Genomic DNA, 23,796 nt, shown 5'->3' with positions numbered 1-23,796 from the left:
AAAGAATTTAAATGGAATCAATTAAATTGTGGTGGGTTGGAGTAGCAGCAAACCTTCGATTGGTGCTCGGAGTGATCCAGCTGGATTCAGCCTTCAAAATATCTCTTCATCTACCGCTATTTGTTCCTTTGTTACTTGTATGCTACAGTTGCCTTACAGAATCCCTTTGATCTTCCTCCCTCCCACCGTCCCAGCACACCACGCTCCGCACAGACGCCGCTCTCCCTGTGACCTTGGGAATGGGATTCCCTAATCCCTTCCATGGGCTGTGGCCAGGCTGTCCTTTGGTGCTGCTGTGTTGGGAAGAAGCTGACCTGTACGTTTTTCCTGGAGCCCTCACGGAGCAGCTGGGAACCCTGGGCGCTGGCATGGAGTTTGCTGCCCCGTGTCATCTGCTTCCCTGCGCCGGGCTTGTTTTGTCCTCCCAGTGTATGGGAAAGGGGTAAAAAAGATGCAATTGTGGTGCATGCCAGCAGTGCATGGGAAAGCAGAGGTGTGGACAAAGCAACACGGCCTTCAGCATGCAGCAGCTGACGGCTATTCACCCGCGTCTCCAGATAATCCACATGCCTCTCGTTTGCCCATGCATGGCCGCTCCTGCGTAGCCTATGCATGTTCCCATGATAGGCAGCCTTAATAAGAGAAGGTTTCTGTTTCTCTCCCCTGCTATTTTTATTGCTATCAAACTGTAGGAAGCCCAGCAGGGAGCTGCAGAGCCAGTAGGCAGCTGCACAGGCGGGCAGCGTGTGAGCCGGACGCACTGCAGACAGCGGGCAGAGGGCTGTTGCACCATGAATATGTCCCAGCAAAGTCCTTATCTCATGTCCCCCCCGGTGTCTGGGGTGGCCAGAGGCAGCTGAGCCAGTGAGGCCACAGCACAGAGAACCAACCCAAACCCAGTTGCACACAGGGTAGGGATGTGCCAATCTCACTGCTGGGTCCCGTTAGCACAGGACTGCACCCAGTGCTCCCAAAGCATGTGCAGATAAAAATAATCCATGTGTAGGAGGGAGGAAGGATGAACCCACTTGTAGGAAGGGGAAGGATGAAGCTGTGTGCCAAAGGGTCTGCAACCCCCGCCCCTGGGAGCTTGAGGAGCAGGAAGGTGCTGGCAAGGCAAGGTCAGAGCTCAGCAACGCACTGCATTGCTAACAACCTCAGCTCACCACGGATCAGCATCTCTCTTCCTTCAAGGAAAGAAATCTAATCCAGTGAGGGATTATTTCTGACTACCTTCTTTCTGTCACTTTGCCAGTTTAAAAGCAACAGAGCTTTCATCACTGGAGTTGGAAGGACAAAGCCAAGCAGATCTTGGTTTAGGACATTTTTGTCTGCAAGGACTGCTTGTTTTTTCCTGCACAACTCAAATCTTTGCAGCAGACTCTGGATTCTGTTATTTATTTCTGCTTTGCCCAGCTCAGAAGGGCACAGGCCCACAAGCAGGTGCCTGCTGACGGACGCAGCAATGAGCTGCAGGGAGCAGCTGGAGGGGACAGGGATGTGCCATCACAGCAAAGCCCTGCAGAGCCTGAGCTGTGTGCCAGGGCAGTAAGGCCCCAGGTCCTTGTTGGCTTCACAGCCCCTTGCACATTCCCGAGGTCCCCCTGTGCTGATGCAAGGGCCAGAGCTCCACACTTACTTCTGGGCCTGGCTCCGCCATGCAGTGAAGATTGGAAGGGTGCAGGGCTTGGCAAAGGGGGTCCCATCCCAGGACCACAGCAATTCGAGACATGGACTTTGATTCTGTTGGAGCTCGCTTTGTTAAGAGCCTAGGAAACGGTACATGTGCACCCTGCACACACCTACACACACGATGTTAAAATAACACAATTAAGGCTGCAAAATCCCCCACTCAGAATGCAATTTGCAGCCCCTTCTCTGTAGGTGTGAGATCTTTTTGCTGCCTCCTCTCCAGGGCAGCTGCCCGCGTGCAGGACGGGGGCTGTGCAGGGCGCTGCTGCAGGGCTGCAGGCAGTGGGGGGTGACGTGTGACACGTTGCTGAGGCAGCATCCCTGAGTGGCACCCACCAAGAGCTTGGGTGGATGCTTCTGATCAAGCTCCCCAAGGGCCCACCTCTTCCTCCTCTTCAGGGGCCAATGTCCACCATTCTATCCCGCTGGTGGAAGTGCAGGGGGGCACAGCTGCACTGCAGCTTTCCTGCTCAGCACGGCAGCAAACACAGCGCAGGGCCCGTGGCAGAGCAGCGCATCAACAGCCATCGCAGCAGCACACGATAGCGATAGCGTGACGTCTTAATTAGAATGCCCCACCTAATGAGTATGCATAAAGGAGGTGATCTAGGGTTGTGGAAGGTTCTTAATTTTCTTACTTCTCAATACTTCATTTTTTGTAACCTTCATCGTTTTCTGTTTGCATTTTGGAAGTAAACAATTAGCATTTACACGGAGGTGCGTACAAATGGAGCTGGGAAGCACACACTATGGGGTAAAGCATGCGTTCCCCTGTCTCACACGAAGCCCCTCAAAGACTATTAATCGGAGAGGTGGATATGTTATAGGGCTTCTTCAAAAGGTCGCATGAGTCATAAGCTCATCCAACTGGCTGCAAAAATGTTTGAGAGAGATGAGGAAACAGCAGAGAGAGAGAAAGAGAGGGTTTTACTGCAGGCAAACAATGAGGAGCGTGATGTGGGAGACACCCCCGGGTCTAATGTCTGTTTCCGGGCCCCCTGCTCTGCTCGGGCACTCGGACAGGTGATGGACCCGGCTCCCCCGGGCAGGTAGCCGTGCTGGATGCGGGAGGTGGATCTTCTGTCGGGGGGAGCCCGGGCCATTGCTGCGGTGTCCCCGCCAGGCACACAGGTGTTCGGATGGCGCTCGGAGCGATGTCCCGGAGGGGGCAGCGGTTCCCGACGGGGGGGCAAAGCGGGGCCAGAGGAGTCCCCCCCCCCGGGTTTCGCCCCAACACATCGCCCCCCCAACCCGCCCCGGCTCCGTCCCCTGCGGGGGGAGGTTTCCCGGTGCCCCCCTCCCTGCACACCACCCCTCGCGGCCCGCCCTCCGCTGCCCCCCGCCCCCGCCGCCCCCCGCGGCTGCCTTGGGCCGGGCGGCGCGGGGGAGGCGCCGCGAGAGGCTCCGCGCTCCCCGCCGCGGGCGCACGGCGGAGCCGCTCCGCTCCGCGCCGCCGTCGCTCGGGCCATGCCGGCCGGGAGCCCCGGGGCTCGGCGGCCCCGCGCTGCGCCGCCGCGGGGGCCCGGCTCGGCGCGGGCCGCGGGGGCATGAGGCGCCGGGCGCGGAGAGCGGCGGCGGGCGGCGGCGCCGGCCCTTCCCCTGCGAGCCGCCGCCGTAGGATGAAGCAGCATGAGGATGTGTGACAGAGGCGTCCAGATGCTCATCACCACGGTGGGAGCCTTCGCAGCCTTCAGCCTGATGACCATCGCCGTGGGCACCGACTACTGGCTCTACTCGCGCGGCGTGTGCAGGACTAAGTCCGGCGGCGACAACGACACGAGCCGCAAGAACGAGGAGGTGATGACCCACTCGGGGCTCTGGAGGACGTGCTGCCTGGAAGGTACCGACCGCCCCCGGCCGCCCGCCGGGGCCCGGCCCAAGAAGCTCGGGGGAGGGCAGGGATGCCCCGGACCCCCGCCCCACGTCCGGACCCCCGCCCGGAGACGATGCGCACGGCGGTGCCGCGCTGCGGGCGGGGGAAACTTTGCGGGCGGCTCCCGCGCGAGGAACGCGGGGTGCCGGGGGGGTTCCCCCCGTGTCGGGAAGCGGTGCCGGCTGCGGGCGGCCGCGGTGCGTACCCCGAGCGGCGGCGCCGTGCGGCGGGGCCGGGGCTGGGCGGCCACAGGTTCTTCTCTCTCTCCGGGCCCTGGGGCTGCTTTAACGGGAATCGAGCGGTGAGCGCATCTCTGAGCCGCTCCCGGCGGGAGCTCTGCGGGCACCGTGTTCGCGCCGAGGGTAACGCGCTGAGCCCGCGGCCGCCCCCCGGCAGCGGGGCCGGCCCTACGCCGCCGAGCGGCACGGAGTCCTGCTGCTGCCCCGCCGCTGCTCGGCCCTGTGTCTCTCGGGGACCGCGCCCCAAGGCTGCCCCCCCGTCTGCCCTCACGGCTCTGCCCTTGCAGCGGCAGCACCCTCTGTTGTCCCGCAGCTCTGCCCGCTGCTCCGGGAGTGCCGTCAGTCCGAAGTTCCTGGCTGAGATTTGTGTGAGCACCAACAGGCAGCGCTCAAACGTGAGCCTGAGTGGAGTCCAGGTGCTGGCACCTGTGCAGCAAAAAATGGCCGATGGGATCACCCTAACTTTTAAAATGAACGGCAGCATCTGGTGCCCTGCGTGCTAATGGGCTGCACTCCATTCTGCGGCCCTGGGGGTGCAGAGCTCCCCCCACCCCAGGAGAGGATCTGCTGACATGGGGGCAAGCGAGCACAGCACTGAGCTGCGCCCACTGCCTCAGAAAGTTCTCGGTGAGTCACAGCCACGGCTGCAGGAATACCCTGCGTGCTCCTGTGCTCGGCCCTAGGCCCACTGTAGGCAGTCGAAGCTCTCCTATTGATTCAAGGAGGGTTTGGATCATGCTCTAATTCCATAATAAGTAATTGACAATAATCTGTCTCCCCTCTCAGGCTGAGGGAGCAGAGGAGGCAGCAGACAGGGCTGTGAGAGATGGGATCACTGAAAGCATGAGTAATTTCTAAAATTCTTATTTTTGCTGGCTGTGGTTTTCTTCAGTGAATGTTTTATGTTTCCCTCACTGCCATAAATCACTGCTTTGGAAGGAGCCGGTGCAACCCTGGTCTCTTGGGCACAGCACATTCAGGAAAGGGCTCAGCGCTGAATCACGGGTCCTCGCCCTGAGCGTGACACAGGAGGGCAGGGGACACCGAGCTGAGATTTGAGTAGGGAGGTCCCAACTGGGGGTCCCACCCCACCCCACCTTGTGCTGGGGCAGCATGTGGAGCCCAGGTGCCCTGGTGCTGGGGGACATGTTGGTGCTGGGTGCAGGAACACCACGTGCCATGTTCTGCTCAGGACCGTTCCTGCATTAGGGAGAGGAACTCGGGGGAAAGGGGGCAGAGGGGCAAGGCAGCCCCTCCTCCTGGCGGGGCCTCATCATTCTGCTGCTTCTGTGCATTCATCACATCTAGCTTACAGAATAAGGACTGTTGCATATTGTGAACCTCTCCCCGTGGTGAACCTGGCCGTGGGGTGCTGGGAGCACGCAGCACCAAGCAGAGCTCTGTGCATTGGGGTGCGCCTGGGCCTGGAGATTTCTGCTGCTGACAGGGGTTTAGCGTGCGCTGCGACAGAGGAATTAAGCGTTGCTCCGCTCCTCGCCTGCCTGCGTGCGTGCAGCGGATTATTGAAATGACCGAAGCGGCGCCGGGTGCGCGGCATCGCAGCGCTCTGTGAGCCCACAGCAGCAGCACGCAGCCCTGCGTGGGAGCTGCGTCACGTGGCTGCGCTGAGCCCATGGCAGGAGAGGATAAATCTTGAATGAAGCCGCAGCAGCAGAGCTGTGTGAGACACCCACAAACACAAATTAGCGGCTGCCTCGACAGCGAGAACCCGGGCAGTGCTCACCGTTGCTGTGCTGGCACAGCTTTTGCCGTACTGTACGTTGCAGTGTCTGAGTTGCACGCTGCAGGTTGGGGCCGGCTCCCCGGCATCGGGAGGCAGAGGAGGGAGGATGGTAGGGGTGGGGAGTGCCGTGCTGGAAGCGGGGCTGCCCCTTCCTCCTCTGAGAACAGGGAACGAAGTGCTTGGTGCTTCCGGAGCACCCTGACTGCTCCTTAGCGCCTACTTAGCAAATGCTCTGATGCCCCACTGGCCCCATCTGTCTGTCCATCCTGCTTTCTTCATCTGTCCTGCCAGGACGTGTCTTTGCCCCATGTGCCCTGCTGACTTCTTGTCCTGGGCTTGGATGGATGCAGGGGACATGGCGTCCCTCTCGCCTGGACCAATTCTCGCATCCCACAGTAGCAGCAGGGCCACAATGCATGACAGAGCCCATTTATCCCCACTGAACTCAGAACTTTTCTTAGGTGTTGTTCATCTTCTTAGGGGAGTTTGGCTGAGAGTAAAAATCACTCTTTTGGATGTTGTCAGTGAGCAGCAGAGGGAGGACTGGGACCTGCCTGCCCCAAGCAATTCCCAGAACTGCCTTCACCTTCAGCCAGGGCCCACTCACCGCTCCCACATCTCTGCCCCTCTGCCCCTGCTGTTCTCACATCCCAACCCCATTGCAGCTGGGAATAAACAAACTCAGTCTCTTCTCCAATATGTCACCTCATGGGGCTCCTGCTTTACCTCTTGCACTCTAATTCTGACCAGTTTTCTTCTGCGGGGCACCTTCCTGGTGACTGCTCACCACCTTCCCACACCACTTCTTTGCTGTCATATCCAGCATGGCAACTGCAGCTCCTGAAGGCAAAGCCTTGGCCATGCCTCTGCAGAATGGCTGTGGGTAACTGAGCCCACCTCTGCACCTGTTCCCAGCATCCAACCCTCCTCCATCATTCCTGACTATTGCAGTTGGACTTTTCCCTGCCATTTACACCTTTTATCCACAGTTAATTCATAATATCGTTAATATTTTCCACAAAGACACAGTTGTAGCCCAATGCTGTTTCAGCAGCAGTTCCCACATAGAAACATCTCATTGGAAGGCAATTCAGAATCTCTACAGTCTGCTTAATAAAGCGCAATACCACTCTTTTACTTCTTCAGGACAGCTAAATCAAACAGCCTGTGGAGCTCTGAGTACGTTATGTTAATGCCCTCCATTGCAGCCCAGCCCATACTGCATGGGAGCAATGCAGCTCTGCTCCCCACAGGGTTGTTCCCACAGCACTGGTGCCACATGCCCCCACACAGCCATTGCCTGTGGGGATCTGTAGGGGCAGATTCACCATAAAGCCAGCTGTTGTCCTCCAGAAACTCACCAGATTGCCAAGATGAATGAAAATTCCTTTTAGACCTTCAGAAAACTCCTTAGCCTGTCCTCCCAGTGCTACCGGGATGGAGTCCTTCAGCCCCACCAATTCCACGTGCACATCTAAGAGCAGCTGTTCAGCATCCTCCCTGATCCCTGTGGATCCCTGTGGAGACAGAGCTGCTTGTCTCCCAGAAGAGCAATACCTGGTGCAGAAATCGTTGGGTGTCACTTCTGCTCGTGACTGACAGCTGTACTGCTGTCTCCCAGCAGTGGTGGGGAGCTCCTTTCTTTTGGCACAACTGAAGAATTTCTCCTTGTATTACTCAACCATGCAGGTTTATTTTAACCTACCCCGTTAGCTTGTATGTTCGGCCATGTGCATGTGATAACTGCTGTTTCCAATAGCAGGAGTCCCAGTTTTGGACTCTTTTAGTTGCAATTTTGAGTCCCTCTCTCAGCAGTATCGAGCAGGGTGCAGGGACCTCCTGCCATGGTTCTCCACCTGCAGGGGTGGCTCTGCACTCTCCTCTCCCCCTGGCTGTGCCCACAGCTCCTCTGGACTCTGCAGAGCAGAGCTGCTCACATTGAAGGCGGCCATGGGCAGTTAGCAGCTGCTGCTGGCCAGCCACCAGCTCCTGGAGCCTCACAGCCCTCTGAGGGAGGCCAAACAGAGAATTTCCCCAAGGTGACAGCAATATTGTTTCTGTTAGAAAGTTATTATCTTTAATTTTTAAAAGCGCCAAGCAAATGTCCGCGAGATTGCAATCAGCCATGATGGAGCACATTTTTGTGTTATTCATTACCAGCAGGTATTTAAGGAGCTGCTCATCCTGTTCCTCTGTCTGGATGCCATCTGTGATGGGCTCTCAGCAACACTCTGGCTGCCATTTAACACCTCTCCGTGGTGCTCACAACCCCACTCGGCTGCACTATCTGCGCTGGGGGTGAGTGGAGCAAAGGCTTCTGCCCCCATGCAGGGAGAGGCGATAGTGCAACTGGAATTAGATACAGAGGCACCTCAAATGGCAGCAATGGAGGAGGGTGAGGAGGGCACGTTGCCCATGCCCTGATGCAGTTTACACTCTGCAGGTTTAACCCCATCCTTCCTGCCCCCAGGAAAAAGGTATGTGGGGATGGGCAGGACTTGCGCCTAGTGCTGGGGGCAGAGATGGGCAAGGCAAAACTGCTGAGCATGGGTCTGACATGGGTCAGACCTCTGACTTGGGCACCCCTACCCTTCATCTTGTTGAAGGTTATATTGCATATGCATTCATTATGCTCCTCCAATGGAGATGGCAATTGGACTGCCAGACCCCTGGCCTGCTCCACACCCCTCTTTCTGTACCAAGAGCCATAGGAGACTTTCTAGGCCAGAGCTGGGCCACAGCATATCCTGCTGCCATTGGAGGATCCCACTCTGCTCGTGCCCCAGCTCTGCTCTGAGATGGGTGTGTGGAGCAGCGGGCACAGCACTCACCTCGTGGGATGTGCAGCAGCTGTCAGCACACCGCTCCCATCGTCTGGGGCAGCGTGGGGAGCCAGCTCCCACATTGCTGTGAGCAGCACGTGAGGAGTGAATGTATGCTGCAAGCAGCTCGGGAGCAGGCGTTTTATTGCTGCATAGGCGTGGTGCAGAGTCTGTCATCTCGAGAGCTGCTCCTGTTTAATAGAGGTGGAAGGCTGAATCTGAATGAGGCTCAAAGTGTTGGTTTTTTCCATGCAAGGTCACTGTCTCCATTACGGCTGTAAATAACTGGTGATGGCTCACAGAGGCAGCCAGCCCAAGCGCTGGGGCAGCCACCATGATGGTGCCAGGTCTCTGTGCCCGGTGTCTGTGCACTGGCCAGGCAGCGGGAGAGCAGCGTTGCTGCGCAGTGCAGGGTTACATGGCTGCTGGTGAATCACTTCTCTTCCCACGAGCTTTCTGCCTTTCATAATTTGCAGCTGGAAGCAGGTCTGGGTGAGTTCACTGGTGTTGGTCCCAAGGGGGACGCACAGCCCCTCAGCTCTGAGGGTGTCCCTCTGACACAGCCACAGCCCTCTGCAGTGCCCACACTGCTTGGGATGAGGTGAGGTGACACAGCCGTGATGGGCACCTGGCTCGGTGCTTCTGGCACCATTCACATGGATCTCACAGTGGATTTTTAATAAACACGAGGTGTACTTTGATTGACATCTTTTTTCAGGAAGATCAAAATTGCTCTCAAAATTCTGTAACTGTGCTGAAATCCCATGGAAGAGAACTCCTTGCAGCTGTACTTGGCTGCATTTTGGCTTGGGTGCTGTGCTGTAGGTCTCCACTTTCCCTCCTCGGGGCTCTGCTCTGCCTGGTGCTGCACGTGGTGTTGTGGCTGCTTGTTGAAGAATGAGCATCCCGGGGAGCACATCGTGCTGTGTAGTCCTCCAGCTGTAATGAGGCACGGCTCGCTCCAGGGAGCACAGCAGTGAGCATCCCAAGGTGTTCCTTTGATTTAGAAGACACCAGCTGTGGTAAGGAGTGACAGTGCTGGGGTGACAGCTGCTGTCCTCGCTCCATGCTTGTGCACACTGGAGTTCTGCAGAGGCGACTTTCTGGCATTGCTTCACAAGCACTGCTCATGGGGCGAGCCCAGTCTTGGTGGCTCGGGTGCTTTGTGCATCTTCTTATTCGATGATTATGTTCCCTACCCACTATCTGACATAGAGGAGTGTTTTTCAAAATAAGTTCAAAGTAGGGAATATTCCATGCTTCATGCTGTCCAACATCCTTTGGACTGGTTGTATTAGAGATGGATGGTACAGAAATACTCCTTATGGTCATTTCCTGAAGCAGAGGCACACTGTGCCTACACGTTTTCTCAGCAGAATTACTGGGCGATGGCTGCAGACCTGCTGGGGGCAGAAGGAGAAGTGGTGCAGCAGTTGTGTGAGCAGAACTGATTGGAACAAATGCTGCAGGGCTGCGGTGACCAGGTGCCCTGATGGCTAACGGGTGCATATCCCAGGCTGCTGCATTTTCATTGGGCTGCACACCTGGCTGTGGCCACCAGGAGCATTAATGGTAGAGCTGCAGGGTCCTTCCAGCAGTGCTTGTGCTGGAGCTGCACTGTCTCGTGCTCAGCACCAAAAGGAGCTCCTGGGGGTGGACTGTCACTGCAACAGGGCTTTGCTCCCTGCTGGAATGTGTGCGATGACAGCTGGGTTGTGCTTGCCTCCCTAACCCCTGCAGAATTCACTCGCGCACTGGCTGACTGCATTTGACAGGCTTGAAAATATCAGGGTTTGTTCGCAGTCATCGTGCAGAGAGGCAGGAAGAATTATTATGGCTGCTGAGCAGGTAATGCTGCATGATGCTGTTCTCAGATACTGCGTGCTCCTTATCTCCTGACACCACAACCCGCGGACAAAACCCAGCACCGTCGGGCTGCCACCATCCCCATGTGAGGTGGTGGGGAGCTGTGTTTGATCACACAGAGAGCGGGGTCAGGCCGCCAGGTGGGCAGGGCAAGGCAGGGAGCAGGCAGGCAAGCAGCAGGCAGGGGCAGGGGCTGCAGCCCAGCAGTGGGAGGGCATCATGCATCACTTGGCATCGAGCAGTTCGTGTCCCATGCGGAGCACTGTGGCATGAGTGGGGCAGCAGCTCAGGGCGGTGCGGGAAGGAGCAGTGCGTGATTCAGCCTGAGCACAGTGTGAACAAAAGGCGTGTGAGGGTGACATTTGTGCTCGTGCCTGGCGGATGCTCACTCTTGCAGTTTGTTTGGTAACTGTCCCACTGTTGTACTTTTCGTTCATGCTGAAAATGTAAAGGAAGGGGGAAGCACCCCCATGCCCCGAAAGTTACCAGTACTGTTATTGAAGTGTTCCTGATTTTCACTTGTGCTAAGGGACCTTTGCCATGTCCTCATGGCCTGCACAGCCCCCCTGTGCCAGCACTGCCTTAAGGTGCACAGGGAGCCCAGAGCACGCCGTGCCACCCAGCTGCTGTAACCCTACCTCTGGCAGCTGTCCGGGCTCTGATGCAGCAGTGGTGGTTGCATCATTGCTGCCAGCACACAGAGATTCAGGGGGTGCTGTGCCCCGGGTGCCTGCTCAGTGTGAGATCTCTTAGGCAAGGGAAGAATCAAGACTCAAGTCTTCCACCTTTCAGTGTCCTTTCAGCAACTAAAGGAGGGCTGTTAGAAAGAAGGGGAGAATCTGTAGCAGGATCTGTTGGGATAAGACAAGGGGAAATGGTTTCAAACTGTAAGTGAGGAGATTGAGATTGAGCTCAGCCTGTAGGATGCTCCCAATAAACGGGGAGTGAAGCTGCAGTGCTGCTCACCAAGCACTGCTCATCCCCCCCTGGGGCTGCAGCCCTCTGCACCAAACAGAGTTGTATGGATATGTCTGCTTGCAGCACTTCAGCTGAAACCTTGGAATGCTTCTGTTGTTAGGGGATGTAAGAAGGAGTATAATAATAATTTTTAAAAAAAGGGGGTGTTTGAGTGGCAATCCCATATCTGAAGCTGAAGTACTTAGCTTCGAATCAGTGCTACATGAGAAAGAAAAAGGAAATTTAATATCACTTTTGCAAGGAAAACAGCCTGCCGAGCCTCCTCCCAGGCTAAATGTGCTTCAGAGATTGACTGTGCGGCTGTAAAAACTATCGATGAACTGTAAACATGAAAAGATCACCCCGCTCGTGGCCTGTCAGAAGCATTAGGTTGGAAATGCTCTGTGCTCCGCTCCAGCATGACTCACCGAGTCCTGAGCAAATGTGTTTATTTGTAAAGATCCCTCTTTCAGAAATAGTGACCTTTTTAATGCCTCATGCAGCGAGCTCAGAAATTCTAAATTGCCTTTTGGCATCTTCCTGGCCTCGCTGAAGCTCTGGCAGTGCTTTCCGTGGCGATTTACATATTTTTAGCCTTGATGTTCTGCACTGCTTGACTCCTCTGAGGAGCGATTTACCTCTCGTAGCTCTCAGAAAGAGGTGGAGGAGCTCTTTTGGTGCCTCCTTCCCTCCTGCACAGCCCTCCTGCGCCGGGTCCCTGCTCGCCCGTGTGCTCCGCGTCGGGGAACGACGTCGTGATGGTTTCTGTGCTCTTTCTCGATGTCCTCTCAGCGCTCCGCAGTTCCGAGCTGATGATTTAAATGCGGATCCCCTCTCTCCCTTTTGTTGGGTGCGCTTTTGTTTTCGTGGCTGTTTGCATACTGACCGGGCGGCAAGCTCGCGTCTCAGTTGTGAAATTTGGGGGTAAAACACTCTTAAGTCATCCTCTATTCACAGCTGTGCTTTTATGCTTAAGTCCGTTCCAACTGCTTGGGCTCATAATTGTTTTTTTTCCTGTGAACTGGCCGGTAAAACTCTGCAAATAAACGATAGCGCCTGAACTTCACTCTGTTTGCCCATAGGAACTGTAATCAAGCCTTGATCGCCACGACCTGAGCCGCATTTCTTAATGTCTTGATCCATTCCCCTTCAGCTGTCGGCGCAGAGCCCAAAGGAGCGCTGCCTGAGCGAGGGGCCGTGCTTCAGAGCTATGAAATTGGCATTTAAGGGTTTTGGGGAATTCGCTGGACACTTTAATACGGGCAGAGTGAAACCTCCCGCTTCCATCGTCACGCAGCCTCCTCTCCTGCTTGTTATAAACAGGCACTTCAGCAGCCTCTGCTATGATGTGTCCTTTGGTGCAGCTCCGGGGCTGCAGCAGGCACAGAGCACAGCGTCTCCTACCCCCTCTCTGTGTTATCTCTGGTTAAACATCTGGTTAAACTCCTCTGATCCTCACATGGAGGATCCCTAGGAGGTCTGTGCACTCCTGACACTTGTTTTTCCCACCTCATCCTCTCTGGATGGGTTTTACCACCGATTTTAGCATTCTAGTCGTGTGAATCGCCCCGTAGGGTTCAGAGATGCTGCGTGAGTCAGATGGACTCCCACAAATGAGCTGGTCCTAGCCCTCTGGTGTGTTACCCCAGCTCACAGCCATGATGTGCAGGCAATTACCGCTCTGCCCTTTGCTCCCTGACACACTCCCCCCTCTCCCCACCTTGATGTGGTGCTCCACTGCACCCTGCCTCCTCCTCCCCACTCTGCTGCAGGCTTACAGGCTGCAGGGCCGGGGGCAGCTCCGGCTGGGGCTGTGACACGGTGCCCCTGTGCCCCTGAACCTCGTGGCTCCCACTGAGGACAGTTCCAGAGCCGCTGTGCTGCGGGGACATGCAGAGGGCAAAGAGTAAAGGAGAGAAAAAGGCATCCCAGAAACACAGGTTGTGCAGAAATAAGAGAGAAGGGTGTGAGTTGCAACAGGTTGGGTGGAAAGCTGGCAGAAGGCAGCAGAAATGGTGGGGAGGAGCCCCACGGGGGGACATGGGCTCAGATCCTGTCCATGCGTGTATGTGTGCTGCAGGAGCGCTCAGCCCCGGCTCCCGCCTGCCTCTCTCTGTCCTCATCTCTGAGCTGGTGATTTTTTCAAATTCCTATAGTTGTATTAATTTAAAAGGATAAACTCAATCAGCGAAGCTCATTACTTTCCATCTCGTGGCTTATTTACATGGATTCTGGCTGCTCCAGCCCTCACTTTGCTATCATAGGAACGTCAATTACTTTTTACAATAAAAATCAATGCCGTTGAAACAAGAAATGTTCTCCTACAAAATGCCACAGAGCTGCCCCAGCCCAGTAGTGGCTGCCATCTGCCTCATGGGAGGTGGCTGAATTCACCCTCTCCCTTGCCAGAAGGAGTCTTCATGTCCCTGCTCCTACCCATGGTCCTCATCCCACTCCACTGCAGGATTGGGCTGGTGGGGGGTGAGGGTAGATGTCATTGTAAGGCCTCTCTGGTCCCTAACGAACTCCAGTGATGGAGAAGGAAACTTGGGGGGTGGCCTGGAGGCAGCTCTGGTGCATTACCTGATTGCTTCTATCGTGAGAACACCAAAGCTGAGCCCTCAAAGAGTGCCAGAAATTATCCATCCTTTTCAAACTTTTTTCCTCCTCTATTATTCAGAATTGTTTTGCTTTTCTAAACTGCCTTGTGTAGGTTGTAGCAACCCCACAGATTCCAGAATGGGAGATGATGAGTCACTGTCAAAATGTAGATTTTTTTTTTCCTTTTTTTTTTTTTTTTTCTCCCTTTTAGCAATGCTGAGGGAATAAAGTCTGTGACACTCGGGCGCTGGCACTGCCTGCAGCAGCAGCATCTCTCAGGAGCCGTGATACAGAGCCTGGCTCTGCCCAAGGGGACACCCAGATCCCCCCAGGCACTGCCCAGCCCTGAGCTGTGGGATCATTGCTGGGCACGGGGCTGTCCCTGTGTTTTGTTGCCCACATTCAAGCTCCTGTCTGAGCCAGCATCTGCCCATCCAGCTCCGCAACCACGCTGCTGCCTCTGCCACCTTCTTGCAGTTGCACTCCGTTAGTTTGACTTGGGGATTTTCCACTGTTTTTTTTTTTTTTTTTTTTTTTTTTTAAGGGTAAGAAAAAAAAAAAGAAGAAAAAAAAACCTTCAGAAAATACATATCTGTAGGTGACAGCTGAGACACCAACCACCACCAGAGAGGGGGAGAGGGTGTGAAGGAGGGGGAGCCACATCCCATGCCATTGCCCTGCTGGGGACCTGGCACCGGGCCACTGCGGGGAGCAGGGATGCTCAGGAGGGCCGTGATGCTGGGGAAGCAGTGTGCCAAGCTGCAGGGAACCCATCTCAGCACAGCAGTGTGGAGCACAGGGCTTTTCCCAACCGTTGCGCACACTAATCTTAGTTCAGCAGCTCGCCAGCAGGGTTCGTGCAAGCAGATGCCTTGTGAGAAGGTGGCAGGCTGCAGTCTGAAGGACCACAAAGCCTGTTTCAGAATGAGAAAACACCAGCCCTAAACCTGCTGTGTCCTCTTCGCTTTGCATCGAGTGCACAGGGTGCAGCACTCGGGCAGGCAGTTCTCAGCCCGGTGGCACCACGTGAAACTGGGGAAGGGAAGGAGAAAATGAATCCTTCCAACTCTGCAGGCATCTGGGTGGTGGGCGGGAGGTAAAAAAAAGAAAAAAAAAAGAGAGCTCTGGAGTTTGGATTCCTGGGAGATATTTTTTCCTGGGAAAGTCTTGCTGGGAGCTGGGTGCCTGAGCACCTCCGAGGTGTGCTGCAGGCACACAGCACAGAGTGCTGCAGCTGAGCTCCAGGCTCTGTTCTCCTGTGGGTGGTGAATGCCAGAGGGCTCAGGGCACCACGGCCATGTCCCTGTGCCATGCAGGTTCAGCCAGATGGGCTGTCTGTAGCTGAACTCCCCAGGCAGAGCCAAGTGCTGGGCCTGACCTGGCAGCCGGACTGTGGCTTCCGCTGGGCTGAGCCCACTAAGGGAAAGGCTGGTGGGAGCTCTGTTCTCACTGAAGAGCAGTGTTAGCTCATCTTCCCAAGCCCAAGTTGTGCTTTGCACACTGAGCAGCTGCAGTGATCTCTGGAAGCTGTTCCACTGGATGAAAAATAATGAGGTGTTAAAACCAGAACCGGAGCTCTTTGCTCTTCTGGCTGCTCAGGTGAGGGTCTGTGTCCCTGACTGTTAACACTGCTGGCACTGTGAGAACAGTGCTTCTCCCAGCCCCCTCCCGTGGCCCTCTCTGGGGAAAGGGCTGTGAGGGGAAACGGACCTGAGATAAAATCAATTAATTGCCTTTGCATTCTCTGATAAATGCAGCGCAGAGAGTGCCTACATCGAAATACAAATGAACTAAACCAGCAGCAGCAGAAGGCTGAAAGGAAACATCGCCCCAGGAGCAGGGGGAGCAGAGGGCAGCATGAGGGCTGTGTGCAGTGGGGGGCTGTAGTCTGGGGGGTGAAGGGGGCTGAGGAATTGCCTGGAGCACAGGGTGGAGGGAATGCAGTCCAAAATGCTGAATGCAAAATGCGTTCTGTGAGTTCATCTCTTCCAGGTTTGCTGTTCCTTACAGGCAGGGCTGCCATGAGAGCAAGTCAGTGGACAGAGGCTTTTCACAGCCCATGGTCGGGTTCTGTCGCACCGCAGTGCTGTCCTGCAGGGCAGAATGAAGGGACACGGAGCGAGCAGCGGCATGAGGGCGGCTCCTCCCGAGGAGAGATGGGAGTTGGGGGCACTCAGCGTTGTATTTGTTTGGAGTTTGGGACATTTTTGGTGTGTCGGGTGACTAAACAGTCACCATGGTAACAGTCATCAGTTAATGAACAGAATGGAGTAAAGGATCCGACATAAATGTCAGCGCGTGAAATAGATGCGGCGGGGCGGCAGCGTGGGGCGTGCGGTGCCATGCCCCAAAGGATGGGGCTCAGAGCTGGGGCTGAGGGGTGTGGGGGCCCTGAAGCGCTGCCCCTAAGCATGGGCAGCAGGCAGGAACTGGTGCTCAGTCCTGCAGCTGAGAAAAGGCTCTGTGCCAGCAGTGGAAAAGTCACTTTTTTGTGTGTGTGTTATTTGTTTGCTTTTCTTGATTATTTTTTTAAGTCACTCTCTGTTGCAAAAGAAGTGTTTTGGTGGATCAGAAAGCACTGAAGCAGAGAGGTTGCAACTTCAGCTGGGGAGGGGAATCGATGCAGCACAGCTGTGTGCGTTCTGGTGCTGCTCAGTGCTTCGCTCCTGATGGAGCTGTGCTGTTGGATTGCACTGGGGAAGGCAGAGCTGCATGGGCAGAGCAGGGCTGGAGCTTCACTGCTGTCGAGGCACTTAGAGAGACAGAACTGTGCTGGAACCTTGGCTCTTCCACCAGCTAACCCATCCCTGGTTGAGAGTAGGGATATGTCATGGTGGAACCTGGTGTCAGGGTGCTGGCGTTCGGTGTGGTCCCAAAGCCGGGTGACAGCTGGGAAGGAAGGAGAGAAACACAGTGGGCAGTGCGTGGGGCAGAGCATGGCTGATGGGCACAGGGCGAAGGAGATGCAGGAAGCCAGGAGCTGGGAAGGAGGAGGAAGAGGTGGCTGTGCCACATGTGCTGTCCTTGCCATGCCCAGTGCTGCCTGCCCCAGCGGTGCTGCCCATTCTCAGCCTCCCCTGCGCCCGCAGTTCCCAAAGCAACAGGAGCAGGCGCTTCTCCCTCTGATGCTGCGTCTCTGCTCCAATGACAGCTTGCCACCTCCAGAGCTTCATTGCCAGGCTTTAATTGATGCCTGTCATGATGCTCAGCTCCCCCAAGCCCAGAGCTGGATCTGATGGGGATGGGGTACGGTAGGAAGCAGCATGACTTGCGATGGCTTTGGGTAGGCCAGGAGTACATGGTGCATCCGTATGGGAGAAGAGAGGTCCCCAGGACCTGCACTGGGTCAAACTTCATGTGAGCATTGGCCGCTTCAGGCTGGAGCCATAACCCAAATGGAGACAGCTGCAGGATCCCTCCTGCCCCATCCTGAGCTTTCATTTCAGAGAAGACATGCTCCATGCCTCAGTTTTCCCATGCATAACATCAGGAACAACATTTATCAACACCTGTGCACACTCCTGCATTAATGTTTGCTGCTCACTTTGGAGACAGCAGCTCTGTGGGTCCTGCAGGCTCTTTTCCCTTGCTCGCTTCCTGCGCCACTCTGCTGTGCATCACCTGGCAGGAGTGGGCTCATCCTTGGCTTCTCCCTTCTGTGGCACAACCACATCACTTTGGCACAGGAGAGAGCTGAGCCCTGAATCACAGCAAGGAATGAGCCAAAGCAAACAGGCAGACTCTTAGAGGCGAAATGCTTTTGTTTTGCTTCAGAGGCAGGAGGGGAGGGAAAAACCAAAAAAAAAGAAAAAGAAAAAGAGCCTTTTTTTCCAAGTGTGAACTGGGAGGCCACCAGGTGCAGAGGATCAGCTGCCCCAGGCACTCCCAGCAACTGTGTAGATCTCAAGGCCCCACCTTGTGTCTCCCCAGGAACCTTCCGAGGAGTCTGCAAGAAGATCGACCACTTTCCTGAGGATGCGGACTACGAGCAGGACACAGCTGAGTACCTCCTCCGTGAGTCTGCTGCCCCACACATTGCCCAGAGCCCCAGGGTCTCAGCATGGACTCCCAGTGCTGGGATGAGGCCAATTCCCTCCAGCACCTTCTGAGCCCTTTGTTCAAACGTGAGGCACAAAGGTGCAAACTGACAGCCGCTGGGGGAAGTGAGCACACACAAGGCATACCCTGACTGAGCAGGGAATGCAAGTGTGCAATGCCCAACTTGTCAGCAAACAACCCTGTGTCAGGCTGGAAAGTTTGCATGGCACATTGAGTGGGCACCACAGGCACAGTGACCCCCCAGCAGTGCTGCAGCTCTGCAGGGAGTGCTGTGCTGTGCACCCGCCTAGGGAGGAATGTCTCTAATGGAGTTGGTTTGCCATTTTAGCAGATGAGCATTTAAGCTCTTCTCCCACCCCCTCCCACAGTTAAAACAAAAAAAAAAAGAGTCTATTTTAAAGCCCCCAGAATGGCATTTTAATGGGTCTCCTCTGTATTACTGTGCATTTAATATGGGCCCTAAGAGAGGCATGAGAGCCCAAACCAAGGCACAGCATATTTTAGGTGCCTTTGTTTTAGCAGCAGGGAGGGATTTGCTGCATTAATTGCTCTTTGCAGTCAGTTTGGAGGCTGAACTTCTGAAAGGGTGAAAAGAAAAGACCCCTCTTTAAGTAGTAACTCCTGAGATCTGATATCCATAGGGCCATAGCAGCAGCCTGTGTGCCAACCTAGGGTCCTTCAGCTTGTGCCCTGTCTTTACGCCACAGGTGCTGTCAGAGCCTCCAGCATCTTCCCCATCCTCAGTGTGGGCCTGCTCTTCTTTGGGGGGCTGTGCGTGGCAGCCAGCGAGTTCTACAAGAGCAAACACAACGTCATCCTCAGCGCCGGCATCTTCTTCGTTTCAGCAGGTGATGGGCTCTGGGCTTGCTGGGGAGCACAGAACCTGGGGGCAGGTTTGGGTCCCCAAGGCCAGCAGCACAGGGGGCTCAGCTGTGGAGCTGTCCCAGAAGCAGGGGGGAAAACCCACACAGTGCCACTGAGAGTCCAACACAGGGCAGGTTGTGCGGGATCTGCCCTCAGCCCTGTGAAGCCTGCAGTTCTGGGCAGCAGGTGGAGGGGCTGCTGCAGATTTCCTGCAGAGCAGTACCATCAGGGCTGCTCCTCTCTGTGCACAGCTCCCCAGCGCTCCCACTGATTATCTTACGACAATGTCTTTGTCTCAAGGAACTGCTCTATTCTGTGTTTTTCTTCTCCCCACAAAGAGACAAATTACTCTCCCTCTCCTGGCTGGAAGAAGCCGCTGATGCAGATGAGAAAACAACAGAAAAAAACATAATCGATTCATTAAGTAAATACAGAAATGTATTAGCAGCTTCCCAGCCCTGAAGCTCTGCTGGCAGTGCAGAAATTGCCCAAAACCCAAAGAAAGTCTTTGGGCTCCGTCAGGGACTGAGAGACGGAGTCACTTTGCTTCGTGCAGGTGGGAACTGGGGCTGACCCTGTAGGGATGCTGCTGGTCCCATCCCTCTCCTCCTCCCACAGGTCTCAGCAACATCATTGGGATCATCGTCTACATCTCAGCCAATGCGGGGGACCCGGGGCAGAGCGACTCCAAGAAGAGCTACTCCTACGGCTGGTCCTTCTACTTTGGTGCACTGTCCTTCATCATTGCCGAGATGGTGGGGGTGATCGCCGTGCACATGTACATCGAGAAGCACCGCCAGATCCGCGCCAGGTCCCACTCGGAGCTGCTGAAGCGGTCGGCATTCACCCGCCTGCCCCCCTACCGGTACCCGCTTCCGCCGGCGGTCCAGCTCGCGCTCCACCGAGCCGCGCTCCCGGGACATGTCGCCCATCAGCAAGGGCTTCGGCACCATCCCCTCCACCGACATCTCCATGTTCACCCTCTCCAGGGATCCCTCCAAGGTCACCATGGGGACGCTGCTCAACTCGGAGCGGGACCACGGTTTTTTACAGGTCCACAACTCCATCCCCAAAGAGTTTAAGGAGTCTTTGCACAACAACCCGGCCAACAGACGAACCACGCCGGTCTGAGCCCCGCCGCCGGGCACGTGTACAGAGGTGTTTTGTCAGGCTGCATGACATGATCCTCGTGACGGTGTAACCCATGAAACCCCACTTTTAAGGACACCCCAACGAGCTCCCTGTGCCCCTTTCCCCAGGTGCCACCCTGGGGGGATGCCGGGCTGGGACGTGCTGTCCTGGTGGGCACAGCCCCAGCGCCCAGAGGGCAGGTTGGGGGATTCCCAAAGTCACCATCGTTAATGTTGATAATAACCGCAGTGTTCCCTTAGCTGTATGTCCCACTGGAAATGCTGGCGACAGCCCTGTCTGTGAGAACCCCGTTGGGTCATTACTCCCAGCGGAACGCCTGGAGCCCAGAGCTGGCTGCTCTGCTCATGGTCTTGAAACCGCGTCCCGTTGTGGAGGGTGGAGTGCTCGGGATGGGCTTCTTTATGGTGTTTCGTGCATGCATTAAATAGCTTGGAATTCAATTTTGTCATGTCAGGTTGGAAGAAACATCCTTTTGCAATTTTCTGTGGTCATGAAAGGGCTTCTTTCTTTCCTCCATTCTTTCTTTCTTTCTTCCTTTTGGTGCATTCAGACCATGAATGGACTCAGGAGCAAAATTTCTCCAATGACTGGTAGCAATTAGCCAGCATTTAATTAACCTCTAACGTTGCAAGAAAATGAAATAATTCCTGAAAATTAATACCCTCTCAGCCACAAATTACTGTCTGGGTACAACAGAGGAAGCTACACTTGACCTGGTCACGCTGAGAAGAAGCTGGGATTAGGACTGGGCCTTGGCTGTGGTTGGTGTGCTGATGGTGTGTGGTTCTATAATGAATACGACCAGGAGATGAATGGGAAAAATAACAATAAAGTCATCCAGTTTGGCAAGCAAGTTCCTTGGCTGGATAGGTGGTGTGTGCTGTGCTGTGTCACCAGGGATCGTGCACAGCATCTCATTGGAGCTGCACCCCATGCAGCTCCAAGCTCTCCCATGGGGCTGTTGGGGGATGCCGGGGGGCTGCATGGGGAAGGGGCTACTCTGGGTCCAGGTATTTCTGGGTGCAGTGGGAGCCCCTGTGTGCTGGCTCTGCTTCTGGTTCGCTCTGAGCACTGAGCCGTGTCCCTGTCCAGAGCAGGGCTCATCTGGATGCAGCAGGGCCTGAGCAGCTGCTCCTAGAGCTGTGCACTTAGAGGAAGCCTCACATAACTGCCTGGCTAAAATGATGGATTCCCATGGCAGCACCATGGGTGTAGGGGTAGAAGAGCTCCTGATTGCCCTGTGCAAGGGAAGTTCCCGGTGCAGCTCGTGTCCTCATGGCTTGTTTGCTGCTGTTGTAAGGAGTGGGTGAGAAGTCCTATTCAGATGCTAATTAGGCCTCTTAATTGCAGCAGTCGCTGATTGCATGTATTAAAAACAGCCGAGGAAGTGAAGCATCCCCATCCTAGGGAAATATTTAAACACGAAGTAGTAAAAGGACTTGTGGTGTAGAATGCAGAAACAGCAACATTTTAGTTTACCTGGGCTGTGATCACCAGCTCTGGAGGGCTCCACAACTCCCAGCACACCTTCTCTAGGTGGGTGCCCTTCAAAAAGAGCATTAAGCAATGCCAGGGTGTCCTGGTGGCAGCAGGCTGACCGTGAGTCAGCAGAGTGCTTTCAAGGCCAAGAAGGCTAATGGTGTCCTTGTCAACCTATGGCTGACTAATTGTTGACCACAAGGGTGCCCATTAGCCAGCAGCGTGTCCTGGTGGCCAAGAATGCCAATGGGACTCTGGGCTGCATTGCACAGTGAGGCTAGCAGGTGAGAGAAATGATCTTCCCCTCTGCTCTGCCCTAGGGAGGCTACACCTGGAGCATTACACCCAGCGCTGGGCTCCCTAGGTACTGACAGACAGGGAGAGATCCCAGCGGAAGGCTGCAAACCTGCCTGGATGTGTCCCTGTGCAACCTGCTGCAGGGAACCTGCTGTGGGGATTGGACTGAGGGAACTCCAGAGCGCCCCTCCAACACCTACAGCTCTGTGCTTCTCTAAAAGTGACTTTTTTTTCAGGACTAAATCTCCAGAAAGCAGCTTCCAGCTGAGTCACCAAATACTGCAGGTAAGAAGCTCTGATTGTACTTACCGGGAGCAGCAAAGCATGTGAGCAGGGCACACTGGTAGCTGGGAACAGATCCCAGCAGCTCAGCCCAGCAGCAGGACTGCTTGCACACACGCCCCTGCCTCCCCAGCAGGCGGAGCAGCTGCAGGGCTGGGTGGAGTGCAGCTCACTGCCAGCAAATGCTGGGTCTGCTTTAGGCTGAGAAACTCCAGTGTCATGGCAATTGTCGGTGATGTAACTGAGCGTGCTGTTAAGACGATGACATCTGCTGTCTTGTATTAACTGCCTTTGTGGTCACCTGTGGAAGCAGTGCTTGGGAGGACCTGGGGTGCTACTGTGCTATGTGCTGCACCAGCACAGTGTACTTTGGTGCCCCAGAGTCACGTTTGGGGTGATTTGTATTGCTGGTGTTTTCCTTGAGGGAAGTGAGCCAGGAGACAGCAAAGGACAGAGAATTGATTTTCCAAAGGTAACTGAGTTATCCCTGATTCGCTGACAGGAAGCAGGAGGTGCCCCAGGACATGGTCTCTCTGTGGGGTGCCAGGGATGCAGCAGCACAGGCTGCACACCATTACTTTACTTTCCTGGAAGCTGGGCTTGCTATCTGAAGGCTTTGTTTGGTTATTTCTGAGGCAGACCACCTCCAGCTATTGATCTTTGTAATGTCACTGTCCTTTTGTTGTTGGGTTTTTTTGGTTTTTTGTTTTTTTTTTGTCCTTTGTGCTCTGTCTCTCCAAGCCCTGATCAGCACATGGCACCACTGCTTCTGTCTGGGAGAAAACAGGTACTGCCACTGCATCTGGTGGTAATACCCAGCAAAGGCTGAGCTGGAAGATGTTAGCAGAAAAGAGACAAGCACGGAGACCTGGGTGCAGAGTGGAGCAGTGGCACAGCCTTGCAAATGGTGACACTGAAATGAGTTGCAGCTGCTCCCTGCAAGACTGAGTGGTGGCAAAGGGATGCAGGGAGGTGGTGATGGAAGGTGGTCTCTGCCACGTGCCACATCTGCCCTGTGTGCCAGCATCTGCCCTGAGAGAGAAAATCAATACCCAGGCTAAATCCAGAGGCTTCAATATTTTTCACAGAAGCACAAATCAATATGGATTTCTTAACAAGTTTAATTTCAGTACCTGAAAGTCTGCATTCTGCCTATCTCCCGATCTTTCCAACCATTCAGGGAAAAAGGATTTTAAAAGATTTGTTCAAATTTAAGGAGCTGGACCAGCAGTTACCCCCTTACCTCGTTCTCTTGCTGCCAATCCCAGGGCGTAGTGCAGGCAATCACCACATGCTGTGTCCCCACTGATGCCACGGTGGGCAGGGTTCCTGCTGCTCCTCCTTCCAGCCCACACCAGCCAGCCAGTCCCAGCCTACATGGTGTGTGAGCAGCCTGATTTAAGGGTGCTGCAGAGCTTAGGAACAGCTCTGTATTTATTGTACAAAGCCTTTTTGCAGTTTTAGATCATTGTATGGTCACTGCAAAATGAGCACAAGCTGTGGGCTCATCTCACCTGAGCAGAAGACTTCAGGTAATGTTACTGCACTCAGAATGACCCCACTGAAAATGTAACGAGCTTCATTCTGGTTAAGCTGCTAATGCAACTGTGTCCACCAAGGTCAGCATCTGTTGTTCCAATGTCAGCACAGGAGTGGCTGTTGCCATGGGTACTGCATCCATCCTGCTGCAGAGGGACCGCGCAGTAGGGGCAAGCAGGAGGCAGAGGGATGGGGCCAGAGGCACAGCCCTGGGATGGGGATAGCAGTGGGGAGCTGCAGCCCCTGCATTCTGGTCACTGAAGGTCCTGCTGCTGCTTGCATCTCAAGGGAGTGCTTTAATTGCTGTATTCCTGTTTTAGTAGACAGAAA

The 23,796-nt window shown here is 55.0% G+C and overlaps 1 protein-coding gene across 1 annotated transcript; it reads left to right on the top strand.

The window, feature by feature from the left end:
- Nucleotides 1-3,239: 3,239 nt before the first annotated feature.
- Nucleotides 3,240-20,722, top strand: CACNG3 (calcium voltage-gated channel auxiliary subunit gamma 3). Its single transcript, XM_048962178.1, is given in 5 exon segments — nt 3,240-3,532; nt 17,725-17,808; nt 18,561-18,701; nt 19,336-19,586; nt 19,588-20,722. Coding segments are annotated over 5 exon segments (948 nt in total). The 5' UTR covers nt 3,240-3,321; the 3' UTR covers nt 19,849-20,722.
- The last annotated feature ends 3,074 nt before the right edge of the window (nt 20,723-23,796 follow it).

The sequence above is a fragment of the Lagopus muta genome, chromosome 15 (genome assembly GCF_023343835.1).
Source record: "Lagopus muta isolate bLagMut1 chromosome 15, bLagMut1 primary, whole genome shotgun sequence".
Classification (NCBI taxonomy): Eukaryota; Metazoa; Chordata; class Aves; order Galliformes; family Phasianidae; genus Lagopus; species Lagopus muta.
Note: the sequence above shows the minus strand (reverse complement) of the source record. Positions and strands in the feature narration are given on the sequence as shown.